Raw genomic sequence first — 23,599 nt, 5'->3', positions numbered from 1 at the left:
CGGGAAAACAGGAAGAAACTCTCATAATAATGTTATATTTCTCTCTTGGCCCACTCTGCAAGGGAGAATTTTAATGACTTCTAAAACTGGGATACTTTCCCTTACATGGCTGCACTTTGGCAGAAAAGATCTCTTAGGTGAGAGGTGTGATCTTGAGAATTTTATCCCAGTTGGGTATAGTAGGGGAAGGTATCTTGGAATATTTTCAGAGGGTAGCCATTGTAGATGTAATGGCACCTTGGAGACCAACAAGGTTTATGAGATATAAGCTTTCAAGAGCCAAAGCTCTGATGAAGGGAGCCTTGATTCTTGAAAGCATACACCCTGAAAATCTTGCCAGTTCAGTGCTACTGGACTCGAATCTGGAGATATGTTTCCTACTGAAGCCACTGACTATCAGACTAGATGAGCACTTCTTTCTTACTGCTACTGCGAAGTTTGGTGTAGTGGTTAAGTGTGCGGACTCTTATCTGGGAGAACTGGGCTTGATTCCCCACTCCTCCACTTGCACCTGCTGGAATGGCCTTGGGTCAGCCATAGCTCTGGCAGAAGTTGTCCTTGAAAGGGCAGCTGCTGTGAGAGCCCTCTCCAGCCCCACCCACCTCACAGGGTGTCTGTTGTGGGGGAGGAAGGTAAAGGAGATTGTGAGCCGCTCTGAGACTCTTCGGAGTGGAGGGCGGGATATAAATCCAATATCTTCTTCTTCTTCTTCTTCTACCTCACCTAATATGATCAACACTACCGGCTCTGACGGGTTAGAGAAAACAAGAGGTGCTTTGATGGAATCCTTTACCTGCTTACCCCTCTCTCTTCTGCCATAGTTGAAGAGAACTTTCAAACCCAGCATTATTAATAGTGTTCTAGGTGGTGGCCATGCTGTATGCTCAGAGCTGTGCCCTGCTTCCCTAGCTGCTCAAATGTTTGAGCAGACATATGCAGTCACTTGGTGAATCACAGTGAATGTAACTATTTTTCTTTTATCACAATTGTAAAAATAAAATAAAACAAATCTTCAAATAATTTATTGTTACTACTGGAAATCTTCCCCAGTTATGTACACTTACAGAATTTCTGGAGGAAAATGAAATAAGACTAGAATATTATACTAAAAACCTTTAAAATGTGCAAATTTCAAATCACACTTTTGAAATAACATAAATATTTATGTTCACATTTAACAAAAATTCACAATGTTATATTATTTATAGAAAGACCAACAATAATGGGATTTAAGAACTGTTTCACATTAAGGTGAAGACAACTAATAATAATATCTAAGATTTAAAACAAAAGAATTGACTTGTGTGTGTACATTGTTTTCTGTAAATCATTCTCATAGAGCAAGTAAGAGGTAGGGATTACAATGAGCAGGGGAGAAGTGAGTATCTTGAGATGAAAAACTTGTAATATTCTTTTTTGCTTAACACAGAAAGAAGTACATGGATCTAATAACACAGCTTGAGATAACGGGACAACCTCTATTGAATGCCAAGCACAAATACAAGTAAAGTAGAGGGAGTCTGTGCGGGGTCAGAGCTTTGCAAAATGCACTCAAAATCCCTCAACAGAGACAGTTTTGCATCAGGAAGCCAGAAGCATAATGGCCGTTCACATTCCAACCTCAAAAGGAAAAGTTTTATGAGGAAAAAAGCATTTGCATGAAAGAAAAATGAACCAAGAAGACTGGACTTTCATCACACATCCTGGGCAAGTAAAGATAAAACAACGAAAATTAGAAATTTTGGCCAAGTCCTTTATAAACAAAAACAGCTTCTCAAAGACAAAAGAAATGCAGTTTAAAAGCTGTACCTCTGGGTTCAGTTTCACTTTTGCAACATTGGAGAAGAATTCAGCATTTCCAGAGGCAGCAGCCTTCTTGTTGCAACACAACTGCCACACAAAAAGCTCTCTCCATCTCCAGCAATCCATCAGATTTCCTTGCACTTGGACGGGATGAAAGAGGTTCCAAGGAAAAGGGTATACAAGAAGTACTGTCTCTGTTTATCTCTTGAGACTGCACGCTCAGCACACAGCCTGTGTGTGCAAGGGAAATGGGGACTGGAGACTGTAGTCAAGTAAGCAGTAAAAACTTTTAGCAGATCTCAACTGAACTGAAAGCACACTGCTCTTCTATTCCAGAATTCTGGAGCACACAGGTAAATTCTATGTGCCAGGATGTATCTACATATTACAATATAGATACATTATAAAAACAAAGGCAGCTTATTGTTTTCCCTGCTAAGTCATGTCTTTTTCACACCGGTGAAAAGACCCTGGCAGGGCCAGTGAGTGTTTTGGATGTAGCACCATTATTTCCTTCCCTTTTCTTGAAATGACTCTCATACATTTTTCACACTTGCTAACCATAGATCTGTTTGAATTGGTAGCATTCGTTGCAGTAGCCATTGCACTTCTTATTACCATAGTGATCACAGGCAGGGGCTCGGCAGCGCTGTTTTGGAAGCTCATCTGCTGAAGATTCTCCTCGAGGTTGCCCAGACTGCATCAGCTTGCTGACCCGCAGGCATTCTTGACACAGTTCCCCAGTCCTGGAGGCTAAGTTGTTCCTACAGGAAGGCATGGCACATTTTCGTTTCTGAGAGCTGGCAGCTGGCGGGTGTGAATCTCTGTGTGGTCCTGTTCGCTGAAAATGTTAAAAGCATTGTCAGTTCTAAATCTGGAAACAGACCTGGTCATATTAAGGTCAAGAAATTTCAAAGCTAATGCAAGTTAGGGAAATGCAGCTGCAGAGTTTTTGTTTTTTTTAAGAAAAATCCTTAGCCCCGTGGCACAGAGTGTTAAAGCTGCAGTACTAAGCTCTGCTCACAACCTGAGTTCGATCCCCAGTGGAAGCTGGGTTTTCAGGTAGCCGGCTCGAGGTTGACTCAGCCTTCCATCCTTCCGAGGTCGGTAAAATGAGTACCCAGCTTGCTGTGGGGAAAGTGTAGATGACTGGGGAAGGCAATGGCAAACCACCCCGTAAAAAGTCTGCTGTGAAAATGTTGTGAAAGCAACGTCACTGCTGAGTCGGAAATGAGTGGTGCTTGCGTAGGGGACCTTTCCTTTCCTTTCAATTAGAAAGCAGTCATCTGGGGCTTCTGACCACACTATGCTACAGACAAAGCAAGAATCTTACTGAACCTGCACACAGCTAAATGATAGGTTATACTTTTTCATTGCAGAAGGAAAAATATGAGTGTACAAATAATTTGGATATTATTGTTACTGAAATTTCTTATGGCTGCAAAATGAAGGGGAAGAACAAACATATCACATGGGCTAGGTTTTCCAAAGAAGTGCTGCATCAAGCACCATGCAACACAGGTTTTCCAGTTTCTGCAATAGGCTAGTTCCCCATCTCGCTGCGTAAAGTTTGTGTTTTTCCATCCCACTACATTGTGGTAGGACAATACCAATAATGCTTACTGAAATGTAACATCCAAGAGGACTAAGCCACTGTGAGAGTTACAAAGCAGAATATTTGTGTGTGTGTGTGTAGTTGTCATCACATTACACCATTCTTATGAATCCTAGGCAATGTTCAGTTGACTGGGATGGCATTGTGTGAAGACTTGTTTTAAAGAGCTAAAGACTTTCTAGCAAGAAAGACAGGATTAAATTTTGGGGAGTGATTTCTGTAAGTTTACTGACTTCTGGTTGTCTCACTAGTTGGTCTTCAGTTCTTCTGACTTCATGAAAACGCTTGCTTTGTGCTTCAATAAAGCATTTTTGGCAGTATCCCTCAAGCATTGTGCTCCCAGAGGTGCCACACTCTTGACCCAGGCAGAAAACAGTGTTTTGGTACATGGCAGCCAAAGTTCCAGAATGCCCAGAGGCAGGGAAGTTCTGCTGGGACCTTCTGCGATGAGGCAACGAAGCATCTATTATCACATAATGGGAAGAAAATGGTCATGTGAGAGGTCAAAGAGAAAGACTGCAGAAGGTCCAAGGTACCTATTCTTTTCGGCTCCCCCTGCTGCAACTATCGCCAATGATCTAGAATATCCAGCAATAATTCCATTTTGAGACAGGGTTGCTACCTTTTAAAAATCTGTGTCTTTTAATATATGCATGGCAAGCAGATATGTTCAGCTGATTATGTTCTTCCTTGTAGGGACATGTTATGAGGGCAAAAGTTTCACCTCCTGAATTTGTGTTTGTCACACAGGTGTAAAAGCAGATGACAAAACTCTGACAAGTAACTGTGAGTAGTTCTTTTCAAAGCACTCAACTAATGATTATCTACTGTCACTCACAGCAGGTATTCCCTATTCCCTTACTACCTATGTAGCATCCTAACATGAAATGAATCATCAGAATCCAAACTGATCTTCCCTCTCTTGCCATGCACTACTCCAGTACTCCACAAAGATTCTCATTTTCCCAAACTTGATTTTTGAAAGCAGATAATATTATGCACAGTAAATGCATATACATATGCATAATGTATACTAAGGAAGAAAAACAAAGTTGTCTACTTTGTTACTTTGAGCAGTGCAAATTTGAGTTTATCCACTAAGAAAGTAAAAATTTATACATGGCAGTCTAAAATATGTATGATTCTTCTATACCCAAGCCAGTTTCAAATGTTTACTAGAAATTTACATTGTAACATTTGAGCCACAAGGAAAGTAATTTTTTTTCTCCCTTTGTAGTTTCCCTATTGGAGAAGGGAAATGTGGATTCCCCCCCCCCCTTCCTCAAGAAATTTAAATGTTTGCTGTATTCAGTATTATGCCCGTGTGTTTAAGTTATTAGCTTGCTGCTGTGCAAAAATGCATGTGATATTAAAACTCTGAAAGGGGCACTGGAAATTTCTGGAGTGATGGTTAAATCGCTAATGCAGCTGGGGGGAAAAAAACCAATCCAGTTTTCCAACAGCCTTGCATTCCACCTTGTGATGTGGAATCATAAATATAGCAGGATTAGACTTCCCCTCACTATTTTACTTTATTTATTTATTTATTTATTTATTTATTTATTTATTTATTTATTTATTTATTCCGGGATTTATATCCCGCCCTTCCCACTTCCCCTCACTATTTTACTTTCTTTCTTTCTTTCTTTCTTTCTTTCTTTCTTTCTTTATTTATTTATTTATTCCGGGATTTATATCCCGCCCTTCCCACGAGTGGCTCCCACGAGTACTCTATTTGCACTTTCAGACCAAGCAGGACCACTTTTAGTTTCCTCAAGTCCCACGGCAAAAATGAGGCAGAATTTACTCACCTTTATTTTCCCTGTAGTCAAAATAGCATATTGTACAAAAGCCTTCGTTCTGGGGAGTGCCAAAAAAACTGCAACCAGATTTCCGGCATTTACTGCTCCCCTTCCGCTCTTCAGTCCTCTGAGGAGGCACATGTGGCAGCTCCACCACATTGCTGCTACTTGTTGCTTGGCATGAATGCCGAAGGAGGCTTTGCGATAGGTGGGAAGGATCAGAAGATGATCTCTGATGGCCGGAACTGGAATGTGGCAAACAGTCTCTAGCCCTTTTGAAACAAGCACTACACATGCCATTGAAGGTCCTATTGGTACCCTTGAGGCAGAATGTACATGTCACACAGTCTGAATGTTGGGACTCTTCTGGGTTACTGCAAGGACTGAGCTCCTCAGAGTTGTAGCAGCGTTCACAGAGTCCATTGTATTGCACATTCATTGTGAAAGGACAGTCTGGGGTCCTGCACTTCATTGCAGTGGTTTCACTGTACAGGAAAAGGCTTGGTGCTGTAGGGGGCGCTGAGTGAGGCCCTGTTCCTGGGTCCACCGACGACCGTACAACAGAGTCATGGGGATCACCCTCAGGCAAACCAGTTCCAGTTGCCTGGAATTTCCCAGAGCCCACTCGAAAGTTCTGCCTTCTTAGCTTATTTCCCTTCTTCCTCTGATCAAAGCATTCGTGGCAGTAGGGCTGGGTACTCACAGACATGTAGAAAGGGCAATTTGGAGTTTCACATTTCACTTCCACAAGTGAAAGCTGGGATAGTGACATCTCCAGCCTGTTCTTGGCACATGCTTCCCCCCCAACAGGCTCCATGTTTTCTTGCCACTTCTTGTATTCATGCTGCACCAGTTGAAAGTAATCTTCTACTAGATTGATGTTTTTGGGTAAGTTGCCTTCATCCAACCTTCAAGACAAGGAAACAAGGAATTAGCACCACTCAATGACAAGAAGCCAACAAACAACTATTGGGAGGAAACTGGCAAGCAGGAATAGCCACTCCAACGTCTCATCAACAGTGCATCACAGCCTACAGGTTATTAAAACAGGGTATTGAGAAATGCTATGTGAGGTCAAATGGAATGGGAAAGGGAGTGACCAAGGGAGGGGTACTGCTTTCAAGTTTGTGGGGAAAGGAAACAATTGATGTCATTCTTTCATGACTCTTGTAGCTATTCCTATTGGGATATTTATTGATATTCCTATTGGATATCTTGGGAAAACCATGAAAGCAGAATGCTTTTGCTACATTCAAATGTATCTTTCAATGGTATATAATTCTAAAATATTGTGAGAATTAAACAGGAACCAAATAGAACAAAATAGGAGTCAAGTTGCACCTTTAGGACCAGTTTTATTCAGAATGTAAGCTTTCGTATGCATGCATACTTCTTCAGACGAGAGGATAGGGTAGTAGTTTGCTTTTGGTCTGCTAACTCAGGAATTGTTTTTCAAAACTTTTTAGGGTCCGAATTTTGAACAGACAATCATCATCACTACTCTATGTATTGCCACTTTCAGGTAAGGTGAATGCCTACCAAAGACAATGTTGGCAGTTCATCCAAAGAACTTCCTTCCCTCATTTGCTAATCTGATTAGCTCTTGATGAAGACTTTTTTATTTACCCAGGCTTTGGGTAATGCATGATCTGAAACGGATTGTTTTAAGTGCTGGCTATATGTTTTTGATATTTCAGTGTTTCTAATGTTTTACCGTAGATTATTATTGCAGCAAGCTGGTTCAGAAGTGTTCAGCTAAAAGCACACGGAACAATTTTTAAAAATTATTTAAAATATTGATATGTCTCCTCTGTGAAACAATAGGTGCTTTCCAACAAAAGGCATTAATACAATGAAAATCCAATTATAAAATCAATGAAACAACCACCAACTAAAACACCAGTATACATAACTAAACATGGCAGTACGTAGTGTTACACAGATCAGGGAAATCTGGGTTCACATTCTGGATGAATCATTAAAATTGCCAGGTGGCTTGGGGAAATTGTGGAGTTACCTCAGCCTGAGTTACCTCACAGGGTAGTTGTAACAGTAAAATAGAATAAACTCATTCCACCTGACATCTCTAAGAAAGAGGAAGCATACAAATAAATAAAAATTTCTTTAAAAAATACCTATACTGGCTTTCTAATTGAGATTCTTAAATGGGTGTTTGCTCGTTCTTTGTCTTTCAAGGTTAGTCAGAATAGTTTTTATACTCATTTAGAACTGGATAGCTTTGAACTATCCAGGATTAAATGCAGCACTTGGAAATGGAAGACTGAATAAGATTTAGCAAGTCACATGATGTTGGAGAAAGAGAAGAGACAGACTCACTTTGCAGCACATATAAGATGTGTTGTCCCAGGGTCCCAGCCTTGCACAGGAATTTCTATCACCACTAAGTATTCTCTTAACAGCTTTGCTTTCTCTCTTTCTTCAGAGTCAGTTACAAAATGGACCTTCAAGTCTTCAAACCTGTCTCTTTCACAACTAACCAATGGGACTGCCCGGATCTCTGTGGAAAGGAAAAAGGATTGTTACTGTGGCATCAAATGGGAACAGCCATGAATGTGACATAGCAGAACCTGTGCAGCATCTTCTGTCAAGAAAGCAGAGAAGGCTAAGGGCTGTGCAAAGCCAGATGACTAATTGTCCCAAAAGGAAAGCTTCATAGAGAACACTAGATAGGAATACATTTATGATCATCATGCAGAGTGGAGAGGGCACAATGAGCCATCAACACAGTACAGGATACATTTTGAGACATACCAGGGCCACTGTCCTTCAGAACAACCAGCGGTGTGAAGTGCATGCTATCATAGCCAAGGACGATGGGATATCGGTAGCACTCTTCTGCAGGCCAGTGGAGGGGCAAGTAAATTCCACCAATGTTCAGAGGGGAAAAACTTGAGCCTGATTCCAAACTTCTAAGCATTTTGTCTATTTAAGATAAAAGAGAAGAAAAAGGTTAGCTAAGGACAAGATTTCTACCTGTGGCAAATAATTATGGTTTCAATTTCTCTTTTTCCAGAGTGTTTCCTTGTTGGTCTACAACAGAACTGCTAGATTCAAATCCAGCAACAAGAAGATTTTGGGGCATAAGCTTTTGAGAGTCAAAATTCCCTTTGTATGCTTCTTTAACTAGAGGGACCATGGCTCAATGCTAAAAAATCTACTTTGCATATAGAAAGTCCCAGGTTCAACACCTGGCATATCCAACAAAAAAATCAGACAACAGATGATGTGAAAAGACCTCTATTTGTGACCCTGGAGAATCACTGCCAGTCAAAGCAGACAATACTGACCTTGACAGACCAATGGCATGAGATCTGGCATAAGGCAGCTTTGTGTGTTTACAAAAATGGCAACAATAAACAAAAAAAATCTATGTTGAACACAGGGTTTTGTTTTGTTTTTTAATCCTTATGGACACCATAAGCCCAGGAGATAATTGTCATTCCCAGCAGCAAAACAGCCATAGCAACAGGGCCAAATGATCTGAGATACATCCAGCAAACAGCTAAGCTCATTCAGTTGTCATTCTTCCTTCAATCTTTACTAAAGCTGAGATGTCACCTGTCATGGCACCTGTCATGGCAGAATATAGGAAATCAATTTACTGTGTTGCCTAGCCCTTGTCTACTCCTGTAGTAGTTCTCTAGTATCTCCTGCAGAGAAAAGTTGTTGACAACACCTGCCACCTCAGGACATTTAACTGGAGATGCCATAGAAGTGAACCTGCAACCTTCTGTGTGCACACAACCACTCTACCCACAAGGCATGGTATTTCTAGAGTACAAACATTAACATTTTTGATGATCCATAATTTAGGTTAAGTCTTTGTAATATCATCATGTAGACGACGTGGGAAGTAGAAAAACACAAAACATTTATGTCCTTTCAAAAATGGCTTTGATGTTTACCACTGAATCTACAAATGCCTACCTACCTGCAACAACTATAATTGGTCTTCTTAGGATGTTAACAAGGACAAAAATGTGGATTTCTTCTAAGGATTTATACTGAAGAACATTTTGGGCAACTGATGTTTCTGCAGATGCCATTTTGACAAGGTTGTCCCATTCTTCCTCCCAGTTCTAACGGCACAAAAAAAAGACAGATGTAAATAATATCAGTTAATATGCAAGGTCAAAACAATGGGTCCAGCCTGGCCCAGTGTGCCTGCCCACTCCTATCTGTGTTAGTCATTTGTGGCATACCAATGCTCAAAAAAGGAAACAGACTCCACTCTTTTCCAAGTTACAAAATTGGAAGCTTGAGGGTAACTCTTACATCTCTTAGGACAATGGTTATTTCCAAGCCTGCACTATTTTGATCTGTGAAACCAGGCCATCATTTGATTCTCATTCCATCTTTCTTTACAAGTATTCCAGGTGTGAAAGTTTACAGCTCACTTTGGTCACTGTTTTGAGGCAGGCAGTTAAGCTGGTGAGATCAGAAGACTGAACACCCAAAATTCCAAATACCTTTATTGGCACAGAAACGGAACACCTAGAGACTGATTTTCCTTGCATCCTCCAGTATGGAGAAGCTGAAAATAGGAAGAAGCCACATGCTGTGTAGATTGGAAGTTTGCGCATATCCATATGTGCTTAAATGAGAGCATAACTGTTTTTTTTTAAAAAAAGCTTTATGGTAGGAGTTTTTCTAATACTTTCCCCCTTATCTCTAACAGGAAAGGATATGCCAACTTCTGGAAATGTGGGTGGTCTGTGGAAATAACCCATCTCAGGGGAGGTTACTTAATTTGGAAACTCCACAGTACGAAACTCCACAGTACTTTGTTAATAAATTGAGCAATCCAGAACAGTTAATGGACTAAAATGTTTTAATTGGGTGACAGCCCTGCAATTTTACTTTCTTAAAGTTGTTCCCATAATTGACTCTCATCCTGTAATTAAATACAGGAAATCATGATCAACCCAACCATACCAAAGTTTTAAGCATTCTTTACAACATAAATCAGATTGACCTACCCTAGTGTCATAGCAGAGCCCTGTTGCTACAAACTCCTGTGATTTCAAAGTCTCTCGTTGCCAGCGCAGTTTAAAGTTGCGTGTGTCAACTTCCCGGAGTGCACTAAACAGTGTTTTTCTCAGGACTAGATCAACATCTTGGATGCCCCACATATATTGTGATGCTGCATGCATGAGGCAATTTCCATCACCTGCAGGAAAATGAAAGAGGTCAATAAACAGATAAATTGAATCAATAAGAATATTTCAAGAAAGATACTTCAACAATACTGTATGGGCTATCTGGGCCCATGGAACCCCAACATACAAACCAATTAAAAATTTCAGGAAAACTCATAGAGGAAATAAATAGAAGGCAATGTGATCTATTTTTACATCTTTAGATCCTGAGTGAGGTGGAGATATATCCTCCTCCTCTGTTTTATTAAACTGAATACAGGCTGGAGTAATTTAAAATTATGACGAGTCATTAGATTTTTTTTTCAGACCAATGTTCTCATGCCAGTGAAGTAGTGACTTTGCACACATGGAACTTTTTTAATGCACAATCTTGATGGGATCCTGCTATACAGAGATGCCTAAGTGAATTCCCCAGAACACTGGTGATAAAGGAGTCCCATGCAGTTGGCAGATACAGAAACTAGAATAATAAGACAGCTAGATTACTTTTCTAAGACTGGCTGTGTTAAAAGCAATAAATGCCTACCTATTAATGCAGAGATGAATGCCCATTGTGCTCATCTGTATATTTGTACCTATGGAGCAAGTACTACCAGTCCTGTTTTTGGCCATTTCCTAATGGCTAATAAACTGATTACTCTGTATTTAATGGGGGGGCGGTGCCTTAGCTTTGAACACAACTATAAAGACAAATTACACTTATGATACATCTGGGGGGGATTTCCCTATTCCATTTCCATTTACACTTGTTTAAGATCTAACACAACAGGCAGTGATCAAAAATACTCGAGTTCCATGTTTCTGGGTGGGGGGAGGTCTGTTTCCAAAGTGTTCAAAGTAGACGCCAGTCAACACCATTAGCATTGAACTTTATAGGCACTGCATTTTCCTTACTAGGGAGATTTCATCATATGGTGGAGCAAGAGCAAAAGCAAAAACTTATTTATCAGAAATTGTCATTTCAGAATTTTCTTGTTTGTGTATTAGGAGTTATGAGAATATGAAAACCAAAGTTATCTGGGAGAAAGGGAAGCCCGCAACCATGCTGACGTTCAGACTTTATGTCAGCTTGGCATGATGTCTGAATGCATACTGCAGCAGCACATTAGCCCCATTCCAGGAAACATCCCTGCCAAACAGCTCCAGTCTATATTGCATTCCTGTTACAAATCTTTTCTGGAATTATGTGAAGAGACAGGCAAGGGGAACTGGTGTTTCAGAAGCAACAAGAGCCACAGAAGGAATTACACAGAAAAAGATGCTTTGAAGCAGAAACAGGCCCATACAATGGTTGAGAACAGAAAGAGCCTTTGTTGGATTCTGGGACTGGGACTGTCAAGAGAAGAGAAGATTTTCTGACTTGGAAAACAAACCACCCTCATTTGACTTTTTGATTTTTAAAATATATGCAATAGCACACTCAAGGTAACACACACACGCCCTAAATACTATGCTAACAATGCATCACACACCTCATAAGATTGCATTTTCTTCTCTGAACGGCCAAATGTCCAAACACAGATCCTTCCCTCCCCAGCATCATCAAAGCGCAATCTAGCCTAGTATCAAGGGACAGATCCATGCTGCATGTAAATAATATGCAAGCCCTATTGCACTAGAATGCTTGCTCTTTCAAAATCATCCACAAGAAACCATTTAAAACAAAGCAAATACACAAAATAAATGCAATGATTTCAAAAAGCGCATGACATTGACTCCAGTGCTGAATTAGAGTCCCTTGGCTCAGCAAGAAGAAAAAATACACACAAGTAGGACAATTATTACATCCTGTTAAAATTTTCCCTTTGCAGAATCTAGAGCAAAGATAAGAGGGTTTTTTTTCTTGTGTGTGCTTGCTTTCAGTTCTTTATTGAGAACCACCAGTCCAAAATTCCCTAAGCAACACTTGGAATTCCCCAGTGTTAAGATATTTGACTAGCAATTGAGTAACAGCTATTGTACTTCTTGTTCTGATGCAGACATTTGAACTGTGAAGTACACACTGCTGGACTTTCCAAGTGGGCGTGGCTAGGCTAAGCTGGAATGTCTATTCATTATAGAAGCAAGATCTCTCGTCAGTGGATGTTGGAATTTTTTTTAATGACACGGTTTCAATCTTTCTTTTTCTTTTTTTTAAAAAAAATTAACAACAGTGTTCCCTCCCTGTATCCTCAAACTTACGTTCAGGACATGAATCACTCTTAATTTCCACAATTGCCTGTAATCTTTTGTATACCTTTGTTTAAAATCTTTTAAATGAAATCTCAGAAACATTTCTATCTTGCCTCTCAAAAGTGACAATCAAATACATATCCTCTAAAAATACATCTCTGATTGCAATAGCCTATGGCAAGTATATGGACTAAATAAAAATCTCTTTTGCAAGTTCTCTTATTTTATTCTTTCTTTATGGAACAAACTGTCCCTTCTCATATGTGCAAACCCTCTGACACAGTTCTGCATGTGTGCTGGGGATCTCCTATAACTTGACACTTCCCCCTCCTTCCCAACTCTCAGCTGAGATGGGCACACTGCCATTGTGCCAACTATACTGCAACACACCCATGCATTTCCAATTATGTGAGATCCTCCTGTACCTAGAATGCAAAGAGGAGTCAATAGGGAAGGAAGTGGGCTATGTAAAATGCCTACCAAGATCCCCTCTGTGATTGGCCAGCTGCACACACAAAGCAATGTATACACACAGAGGGAGAAGTCAGGGCATCCTCTAGAGCAGTGGTAGCCAATGGTAGCTCTCCAGATGTTTTTTGCCTACAACTCCCATCAGCCCCAGCCAGCATGGCCAAAGGCTGGGGCTGATGGGAGTTGTAGGCAAAAAAAAATCTGGAGAGCTACCATTGGCCACCCCTGCTCTAGAGTGATGCTCCATATGGCACAAAGTCATATGGAACATCACTCTAGAGGATCAGTCTATGGACACAAGGTCATTCATCTTGGAATTAAATCCCCTCCATGTGGACATCTGGTACACTACTAGAGATGTTTGATCTTACCCTATGACTGTTTTATAAGGGATGTAAGAAATCACAAACCCAAATTCTCCACCTTCCAGGATTTCTCCCCAGAAGTCAGTAGGCTAACAGATCTTCTCAGCAAAAACACAGTGTCATTAAGGCTATCTTAGGTGGACCATCTACACTATGCACATTAATAGATTAACAATGCAATTCTAATGGAGTTTATCTCTAGCAGTAAAACCCACTTTGCTTTGACATACTTAGGACTGCATCATAAATTCTGTTCATATTTACAGTAGAATACAAATTAGGGGGGAAAGTATGATCCAATGTTTTGAAATGAGGTCAGAATCATTACAACTGAGAATTATTTCACTGACATCGAGATCTGACATGGAAGAAAATGGAATGATGGCTTTTCATCAAAAATACAGACCAATGATTTCCATCCATTTAAATAAGGCAAACAATGTTTTAAAATCTGCCTTTGTTTGGAACCAATCTGCTAGTTCTAACCACTGGCCTGGCAGTTCTTGGAACTCCTTGTGATGCATTCTCCTTGACAATAAGTGACCTAATCACAATGTTTCCACAATCCAATGAGAAGGCTCTGATCCACTACTTGGAAACTGATGGGTCCATACATATGTTCTTCCCTTTGTTCTGTATGTACATGTGCTCTCTTACCATTGTTTTAGTCATGGTAAAATGTAGTTAATTGACAGCACTTTCCACTACCACTTCTATATTACAAATTTTATTATTAGGGTTCTGCAGAATTTGGGACATAAGAAAACTTAATAAACTAACCATACATATGTTTGGCTATGTTATATGTTGTATGTATAGTATAATAAACAACTTATTTTTCTGGGAAAAAAAAAAAACTAACCATACACCAAAGACTGTGCTTGTGGCAACTAAAAAAAGGTAAAGGTAGTCCCCTGTGCAAACACCAGTCGTTTTTGACTCTGGGGTGATAGTGCTTTTGGAACGTTTTCACGGCAGACTTTTTACAGAGTGGTTTGCCATTGCCTTCCCCAGTCATTTACACTTCCCCCCCAGCAAGCTGGGTACTCATTTTACTGACCTCGGAAGGATGGAAGGCTGAGTCAACCTGGAGCCGGCTACCTGAACCAGCTTCTGCTGGGATCGAACTCAGGTCATGAGCAGAGAGTTTGACTGCAGTACTGCAGCTTTACCACTCTGCGCCACGGGGCTCTACAGGAATGTAAAAACAGGATACGCAAGTGATTTCCCCATCAACTTTCCACACTTCTGACTTAATGCCTGAAGCAGGAATGTGTGCATATGCATTCCAGATGTGCACTTATCTCATGTGCCTTCCCAAAGTATGAACTTCTGTTCCAGACACTGCAAATATTTTCAAACATTGGAAATATAGTTTAATTTTTAAAATTAGCTCACAACAACAGATATTGTGAAATTTGGTCTGTAGGGCTCCAGGGAAGAAATATATCCAACCAAGAAAACACGGCTGAAACATTAATGTACAATTAATGAGCAGGTTCAATTCTTATTTGAATAGTTCCAAAAACGTGTATACTTGTGCGTATATTCCTAGCAAATGCTCCATATCAAGCGGAGCTTTACAAAAGCTACTTACCAACTTGAATATCTGCATTAAAAAAAACCCGTTACAAATATTTGTAAATACGTGTAACATCCTAGAAAAACAATTCTAGAAGTCACCTCTAATCAATTTAAATCAACTTCAAAACTAACTGCAGAATATACATACTTAGTGGCTTGGACATGCTTATTTATTTATTTACCTGGATGGCCCAGTCTAGCCTGATCTTGGCAGCTCTAGGATGCTAAGCAGGGTCAGCCCCTATTAGTACCTGGATGGAAGACCACCAAGGAATTCTAGGGTTGCTATGCAGAGGCAGGCAATGGCAAACCACCTCTGTTCATCTCTTGTCTTCAAAACCCCATGAGGGGACACCAAAAATTGGCTACAACTTGATGACACTATCCACCACTGCCACCAATGGCCTACACATGCCTGATAGGATTTCTGAATCCAGCTTGGTGCCAAATTACAAACTACTCTGGAAACTCCCATCTGTCTCAACAGGGGTTTGCCATAAAGCATAGTTAGCTGCTGATTAAGAAACACAACCTCAAGTCCGCTTGTCCCAGATCCTTTGGATCTAGGTTATTTTTGGACCATTGGGGCATATCTATTCTAGGCTACCTGCTACAAATGACCCAGTTTTCCCATTGACTCTTACTTAAACTGTATATTTCCTAGGCAGAGCCCTTGTCCTTTTTAATAATCTGCTCAGTACCAACCACAATTAACATTCACAAAAAGTTAAGTGTCTTAAACTGATTTAAGACTTTAACAGAGATGGAAAGAGGGAATTGCTAAGTACCACAACATAACCCTGCATATCCATGACCTAGTTTTACCATAAATTGCTACAACTGGAAACAAGAACACTCTGACATTATATCTAAATGGGGGTGGGGGTGGGTGGGTTGCACTGTTCTAAAGTTGCCATGAGAAAAGCATCCTGTCAGAACAGTTTTGAAGACATCATCTACTTCTTGAAACTTGAGACTGATTCCTTTCTTCCAATCTGAAATCTATTTAACAACTTTAATGGAAACTGGAAATTTGTTGTCATCTTGGATATTGTATTGTATTGTTCTTTCACTGTTTTAAGTATTTTATGTTGTTGCCATCCTATTATCCTACTAAGCTACCTTGAGCCCTGCTTGCAGGGAAGGGCAGCCTGGTGAAGAAAAACAAATTAATAAATTAATAAATGATTTTGCAAAAAAACCAAAACAAAAAACTCCCATAGAATTACCCAGTGCATTTCAGAAGGCAGCTAATTCCAGTTCATATTCATAGGGTTCATCTGTGTTTTTTTTTTAAAAACCCACTCTTGTTCTAGATTTCCTATTTATTCATGTTACAATTTATCTTCTACCTTTCAAGCACTTAATGTCAAACTTGCTTGAGCAAATCCAAGCATGCAAGTATTCATGTATGATTGTGCAAGGTCAGCTGTTTGTGTGGAATAGTTCAACATAAAGTTGTGGTGATTTACTCTCCCTTAGCACAAGTCAGGTGTGGCTATGACCCACCTCATGTGAACACAACAGTCGCAATCACAAACTCATGTGAAATCACACAACTGAACCATATACAGTAACTTAAGAGTGTCCTTTGCAGGCAGCTGATAATGTACAGATGGGCTCTCAACTGTTACCCTTTTTAAAAAGTTTTTTAAAAGTTGATGCTTACAGAATAGGCTCAAATTAATCGTTGAAATTTCTCCAAAATGAAGTAATCCCCATGTACTGATATCCTTGGAGGATGGCCAGATAAACCATGGAATAAGGATAATAATACTTCCCTTTTCCAGTCAGACTGTCAGGGCAGCTTTGGAGAGGGAAATGCCATGAGCAACCAAATAAACCAAAGATGTCAATCCAGACAACTGAACCAGAAGTACAAGAAGAGGAAGCTGAAGGAACTTCTTCTCTGTATGCTTCACTGCAATATGCATAGCTCAGCCAGGAACTCATAAAGCCACTTTGCTCTTTTTCTGCACAGCTGTTCAGAATTCCAAGAAACAGCCCCTTCATAATTCTAAAGGTGGGAAAAAAGAGCCCTACCTAAACAAAATTCACACAAAATGCATTACTCACCAGTGGGAGATAATATATAGGGAACGGTAGGGAGGCGAAGAAATTCAGTTTGTATTTTAAAGTACAAGCTTGTTTGAGGATCTTATGGTTGAAATGTGGCAGATAAAGGCAATAAATAAACTGTTATCTGTCAAATGGCACAATAAGCTTACTTACCATTGGTCTTCAATGGCACAAGTTTCTTAACTTCTCGACACCAGTTCAGCTTCCTTTGTCGCTCCAATGAGGTTTGGGTTACTTGGTCAATAAGGGCTTTGTGGAGTATCTTCTGAAACTGAGGGCAGAACTGGCATATCCTGAACAACTCTACAGTATACCTGTGCATACTCTTAAAATGAATAATTATTCCATTGGTACACTTGACAAGGTCTTCAGGCATACTCTCCCTTATCTTCACAGCTTTCAACATGTTGCTCAAGTATAAAGCTTGAGGAATGGTTTGTGGGCCAGCCATTTTGCGAGAATTAACCTATATGTGGAAATGGAAAGAACACAAGAGAAGATTTTTTAGAACCCTTGTCATCCCAAAGCAGCAAGTAGCACAAGGCAGCATTATTCACAGTTTTACTTTACAGTAAGAAGCTTGTTTTCGAAGCACCTTTTCCAGTGCAAGTAGTGGACAAGAAATGGGCAGTTTGTGAAATGCAAATCATTAAACTGTTACACGCACCAGTCACATTTGATAATGGCTTGCTATAAACACTAATCAAACAGGATCCTACTTCTCGAAGAGAAACCTGTATCTGAGGAGTGCCCTTTAGAGTATGACTGACTACAGATTACACCAGGGTGTGTCCAGCAATGCAAAACTGGAGACCCAGGATTACTCAGTTGTAAATCTATCCAGATGACAAAGAATTTCCTCTTAGAATCCCCCCAATATGTTTCCATTCCATATTCCCCTTATGATCAAACTGAGTGGTAACTCTGGGGATTTTTTTTTTTTTGCCTTTTCACATGGCCTAGCTTGCTTGTTTGAGCCATCAGCACTTAACTGCAGCAGTTTACAGTATGCAGCACAAAGCACTTTATGGGTTCTGGCTCTTTTTGCACTGTAATTCCTACCTGAGTCAGATACTCTTCAAGAACATCCCATCTTACAGGTCTGCAGACCAGGCTCCTGATTTGTAGACTAATGAAGAAAGCCAATGAGGATAAGGTCTATGATCTTACACTGGACACAATTGCCTTGCCTTTCTCTATGCTTCCTTTTCTCATAATTTCCTGACTAAATTATCCCCACTCCCCAACCATAAAAGGAAAACTGCTTCAACATGTTTACATGTGAGCCTCCATTATATGAAGTCTGTCAACTTATTAATGTTTTCAAAAATATCAACACAAAAATATGGCACAAAAGAATTCCAAGAGGGCCAGCTGAGTTTGTTCTTGTTGGATATCCAGATTGTCTGTCTGGATATGAACATAATTTTTAAAAGGGAAAATTTAGAAATCAGTGGGAATTTCAATCTCTCTGGACATTGGTCAATAAACTTGAAAGCTGCCATACTTCACCCAAAAGGTTTTAAATGGACACTCCATTGCTCAGCTATACCACTGGAATTTATGTCCAGATTTGAAGCTATCCATTCTGGGTTCAAAAGAGACTGGGATTGTCTAACTCACTATGGAAAGAATTTGTCTCTTTAGATGTTTAAGTACATATTCCTCTCGCTTTGCTGATTCACCACCAGCTGGGAGGGATGTATCTTTTCATGCTTTGGATGGGATCTGATTTTCAATCCTGCTCTTCTTAATGATGTGACAAACCTATCTTTTGCATTTCTGGGCCCTTGACTGACTTTGTACTAACATCCCCTCTCCCCCTGTTCTCTTCATGTCTCTAAAGGGTTTCTGGTTTATGCAACAATAAGTTAAGTCTTTAAGGTGCCAGCCACTACAATTTTTGCTACAACTTCAGGAAAAGCCATGTCTTTCATTATTCTATGAACATTTAGGCTGCTAAGACTGCAAAAATGTATATGCAATTTTAACAGATATGTACATATTTCCCTCTCTTCCAAGTAAAGGTCTGATCTTCCAAGTATGTAGTCAGGAGTCAGTGAGGAAATTAATATGAATACAGGGTGATTACATCACTGAGATACCATGCTAAGGCCTACAACAGGTTTTTTTCCAGTATTAAGAAACAATGGAGTATCCAATTCATTAAGCACAATCAGAATGCTAATTAACAATCCTGCTCTGCCAACAGCAGCCTTTCGCTTCCATGCAACTTCAACAGTCATCTGAATAACCACACTTACTCAGGAGTAAATCCCATGGATTTCAACTGAAATAACCTTCCCAAGAAAAATGCCTAGGACTGATTCAGTAAATGAATAACATGCAGTTGAGTCGCAACTGACTCATGGCAACACCATCTGTGTGGTGTTCAAGGCAAAAGGTGAGAAGTGGTTTGCCATTGCCTTCCTCTGCATAACAACTGTGCACAATTCACCACATCATGTAAAGAATTCACAGGAATGCATTAAAATCTAACTATTTATTTACTTCACATAGAGCCCACTTTCTCCACAGTGGGAACCCAAAGTAGCCTACAGCATTCTCCCCTCTCCATTTAACCCTCACAGCAACTCTGACTGGCCTCAAGATCACCAGCAAGCTTCCATAATAGAGCAAGGATTCAAAGCCACTCTAATCACTACGCCATGCTGGGTCACTACTCCAGAAATAGTAATAATTCACCACTTCAATAGGAATGATGATTCTTATTTTTATTTTTAAAAAGTTACACCTAGCTAAGGAGGTCAAATTACCATTTTTGAGCTATTCCAACAAAAAGTAAAACTGCCACCTTTTCAGCTAACCACCGCAGCTGTACCTTTAACAGAAAACTAATGCACAACATTAGCAGGTGACTTATCTCCTTGCTCTAAAAAGATTCACCTCCTGATTTCTTCATGTCTCTCTGGGATCAGTTATCACCAGTCCAGTCCATTTTTCTTCAGTAGAGCCTCCTACCATTATTCTGACATAACTGCTTGAATCATGATGTAGCGTGGAGAAAATTCTAGATATGGATCAATAGTTGAGTCCTTTGAACTCTGCTGCAGGGACAAGTTACCTGAATCCAGTGAGTACAAATAAGTAGAATGATTTCTTTATCACAATGGCAACCAATGTTTTTGTTAAGCAGCTAACCCAGAAGAACTGAATCTTTGTCAAATAATTCAAATCTTCATTTAATACCCTTCATCTTATTAGATATCCTGTCTTGTACTAAATCTGTCTCCACTGCCTATGGCTGACATGCTGATGATCTCTTGACCCCATAATTTAGGAATTCCTGCTTCGAATTTATTACCATGAGTATGAGGCTCTGGTTTTGATATTCACTTTTAGATGAAAACCTGCATCTCACAACCTCATCCTATGAATGTTTACCCGGAAATAAGTTTCCCTGATGTAAATGGGACTTGCACCTATGTAGGTGTTCCTAGCAAGGCAGCCTTAGAACAGCAGATTGGCTTACAAGTGCTTCATGAATGGAAGCTCTAGGTGGGATTGTTTTGAATCAGGTCTGAAGGCTGCTTCCAACATGCATTTCTTGTGAAAAATATGTACTGACGAACAACATGATTCTCTGTAATACTGAAATGGCCAGACATACCCGAGACTGGTTCAAAATGCCATACTTTTGTTTGACCACTGCAAAAGCACCCAGGCTACTTCCAACAAGGTGTTGTCAAAATGCAATTACGGAAATTTCTTTGGGTTGCATTTCCCCAAGACTCACTGCCTGAGTCCAATTCCTACTGTAGCCCACCAGCCAGGAAACACTGATACAAGATCTAGCCTGTAATTGTCTGCACACTTTTTTAAAAAATTTTGTTTTAGAAAAACAGTGGGAGCACAGAAAAGGGGAAAGGGGGGGAAGGGTTATACAACATAATCACATTTTTCAAAGACAATCATGTAGTACATAATGTACAGGACAGAAAACATTTTCTCTTCCATCCCCTTCATTATAGTTTTAAGGTATTATCTATGGAATACAATAGTTCTTAATTTAAGCTTAAAGTTTCAAACTTCATGACAAATCTCTTTTGACTACAACATTGTTTTCATTATTACTACGTATGCAATATAATGTATTTTTGCCACTTCTATGTATTCATTAGAACCTGTAATAGATAAGTAGTATACCACTCTGTAAAATAAAGTCTATTATATATCTCATATACAGAATCTACTTGTATTCGAGATATTACATTTGGAACAGATTTTAATTCTGCAGTCTATACTTCTGACTTTCTTTAATGAAGAACTGGAGATTTACTAATGTAATCCCTGTTAAAATTATAACCAACTGGAGGGACTTGTTACTGCTTTAAAACCACTTCACGAAAAGTAGGACTTGTTCAGACGTAGAATTCTCCACTGTCGAGTCAACAATCCCAGCTAGCAAGTATCTCAAAAGACATTTTACTATCAATCTGATAATGTGTGCATGCTTCTTTCCCCAATGTTCATTTGTTGTTGTGGAATAGTCATCATTCTTAAAAGAGCTGTTGGCTTTATTTAGCATTCGCTGTGGTGTATGACATGACACATTCCTCCTAATATCTTGAAAACCTCCAGTTTTAAAAAGTCAGAATAATACATATTTCATAACTGCTGGCAACCAGATGTCGTGTGGTTATGTAACTTTAAGCAACAAACAAGTATTGTGTGTGCATGTGTGTATAATCCTTATTGTTAGGACTTAACCTATGATCGAGGTCACCTGCAGAATCTGTTATCAGAAAGAGATCTAAGTCTTGGGTTGCTTCCCAATTGTGCAGACATTTGCAGTGACAACAGGACAGAATCTTAAAGAAGGGAGCAAAGCAAAGAGAAACACTGAAAAAAATTAAACAAGGGGTGAAACCAGAGCAAAATCATGTTGATGCTAAAAAATAAGACACTATCAAAAACCCGATCCAGTTTTGTTGCATACCCAAAGCAAAAGCTCCCTGTGGAAGCAACCCTGCAATTTCTGTATCCCCTCCAACCTAAAGTAGGTAAAGTCTCAACCGTATGTTCAGTTAAACATTGTGCATTATCAAGGGTTCTGTGTGACTCAAAAAATTGTAAGCGTCTTCACGAGCTCAGGGGGGACATTCAATCTGTTTTCTATTTCTTATATATCTTCAGAAGAGTTAGCCGTGTTAGTCTGCTGCTGCAAAATAGTGGAGTCCAATAACACCTTTAAGACTAAGAAATTTTATTGTAGCACAAGCTTTTGAGAAACACAGCTCTCTTTGTCAGATGGATCTCGAAAATTTATGCTACAATAAAATTTTAGTCTTAAAGATGCTATTGGGCTGTTTACTAAATGTCTTCGACCCCTTTCTCTGTTCTCCAAGCTCTTTTCGCTTTTCAGCGTGATTCAGGAAGGGTTAAACTTAGCATTGTCTATGCCTCAGTTCCCCACTGGTTAATTTGGTGCCTGAAGGGCCTCACTCACAGGGCTGTTGTGTAAGGATGAGTGGCACTGGGCATGGGAAAGGATCATAAATAGAATTATTTTTATGCTGTGGAGCCACATCATTTAAAGTCTTGAAACCGGAGGATATTTTTCAATGGAAAACAAACTCTGCGCCAACGACTGAACCGAAGAATGATATTATTATAGCATCGGTTGCAGTCAACAGGAACAAATTAAGATTATATATATATATATATTAAATCGCATTTTATTCTCGGCGACCCCGGCTACAAACGCACAAGTTCGCATGCACCTCTTTTTGGGACCGGCATCTACATTCCAAACAAGGCCTGAGGCAGCCATCACAAGCAACCCAAAACTGCTAAAAATCAAAGAAGCGGGGCGAATTACTTACTCGGAGACAGGCAGGTCGAGTCTGCTAATAATCCCCTTTAATACGAATGCTCCAGGCTTTAGCGAATGCAACGCGAGGACCCATGAATGTCCCTCCCCCCCTTAAACCAAAAGCTGGCGTTTGCTGCAAATCCCCTCTGCCGGTAAGATTCCGACCTCTGGCTGGACTTCCCTTTCTTAGTGCCCCCCCACGCCGCTCATCCTGCTGGCTAGGAACTGGAATGAGATTCTCTAACAGTCTCTGTGTGTGTGTATGTTTCCCTGTTTTAGTACGCTGAGGAGGAAAAAAAAAAAAGACCGGCGGGGATTTCCACGTACACACACACACATATACATAAGGGCTAGGGACTTTCCGACATGTGACACTGGCTGCACCCAGAACTGGAACTGCAGAAACAAAAGTCTGCATACAGACCCTCTAGGGGGCGCTGTGCGAGCAGAGAGCTTCGCGGAAGCGCATGTGAGCACGTGACCGCAGGAGTTTATCCCCCCCCCCCCCCCCCGTTTGCATCAGAATCGCACAGAAATGACCTTAGGAAATATTTGTTAGTTTTTTAGACTGGGGTTCTCCTCACATGAATCACGTTTAGCGTTAATAGAAGACTGACTTTCCCACTTAAGGATTTCTTTTCCTTCCATTTAATTTATTGGCAAGGGAGACACTTTCCCAAAGCAAAGCGGTA

General features: G+C 40.0%; 1 protein-coding gene across 1 annotated transcript; it reads right to left on the bottom strand.

The window, feature by feature from the left end:
- Positions 1 to 1,007: 1,007 nt before the first annotated feature.
- TNFAIP3 (TNF alpha induced protein 3) lies at positions 1,008 to 23,208 on the bottom strand. Its single transcript, XM_060240087.1, has 9 exons — positions 22,918 to 23,208; positions 17,225 to 17,537; positions 10,221 to 10,411; positions 9,173 to 9,320; positions 7,993 to 8,163; positions 7,558 to 7,738; positions 5,230 to 6,128; positions 3,652 to 3,881; positions 1,008 to 2,644 (listed from the first exon to the last, which is right to left on the bottom strand). Exons 2-9 carry the CDS (start codon positions 17,520 to 17,522, stop codon positions 2,360 to 2,362), a joined length of 2,403 nt encoding a protein of 800 aa, XP_060096070.1. The 5' UTR covers positions 17,523 to 17,537; positions 22,918 to 23,208; the 3' UTR covers positions 1,008 to 2,359.
- Positions 23,209 to 23,599: the final 391 nt, after the last annotated feature.

This window comes from Heteronotia binoei, chromosome 1 (assembly GCF_032191835.1).
Source record: "Heteronotia binoei isolate CCM8104 ecotype False Entrance Well chromosome 1, APGP_CSIRO_Hbin_v1, whole genome shotgun sequence".
Lineage (NCBI taxonomy): Eukaryota > Metazoa > Chordata > Lepidosauria > Squamata > Gekkonidae > Heteronotia > Heteronotia binoei.
Note: the sequence above shows the minus strand (reverse complement) of the source record. Positions and strands in the feature narration are given on the sequence as shown.

Excerpts from the sequence above, each read along its gene's own strand:
- TNFAIP3 (XM_060240087.1), bottom strand. The coding sequence starts at position 17,522 with ATGGCTGGCCCACAAACCATTCCTCAAGCTTTATACTTGAGCAACATG. Across the intron at positions 10,412-17,224 it reads TGTGCCATTGAAGACCAATG|GTGATGGAAATTGCCTCATG; the intron begins GTAAGTAAGCTT and ends ATTTTCCTGCAG. Across the intron at positions 3,882-5,229 it reads TGACTACAGGGAAAATAAAG|ATGCTTCGTTGCCTCATCGC; the intron begins GTGAGTAAATTC and ends ATGTGATAATAG.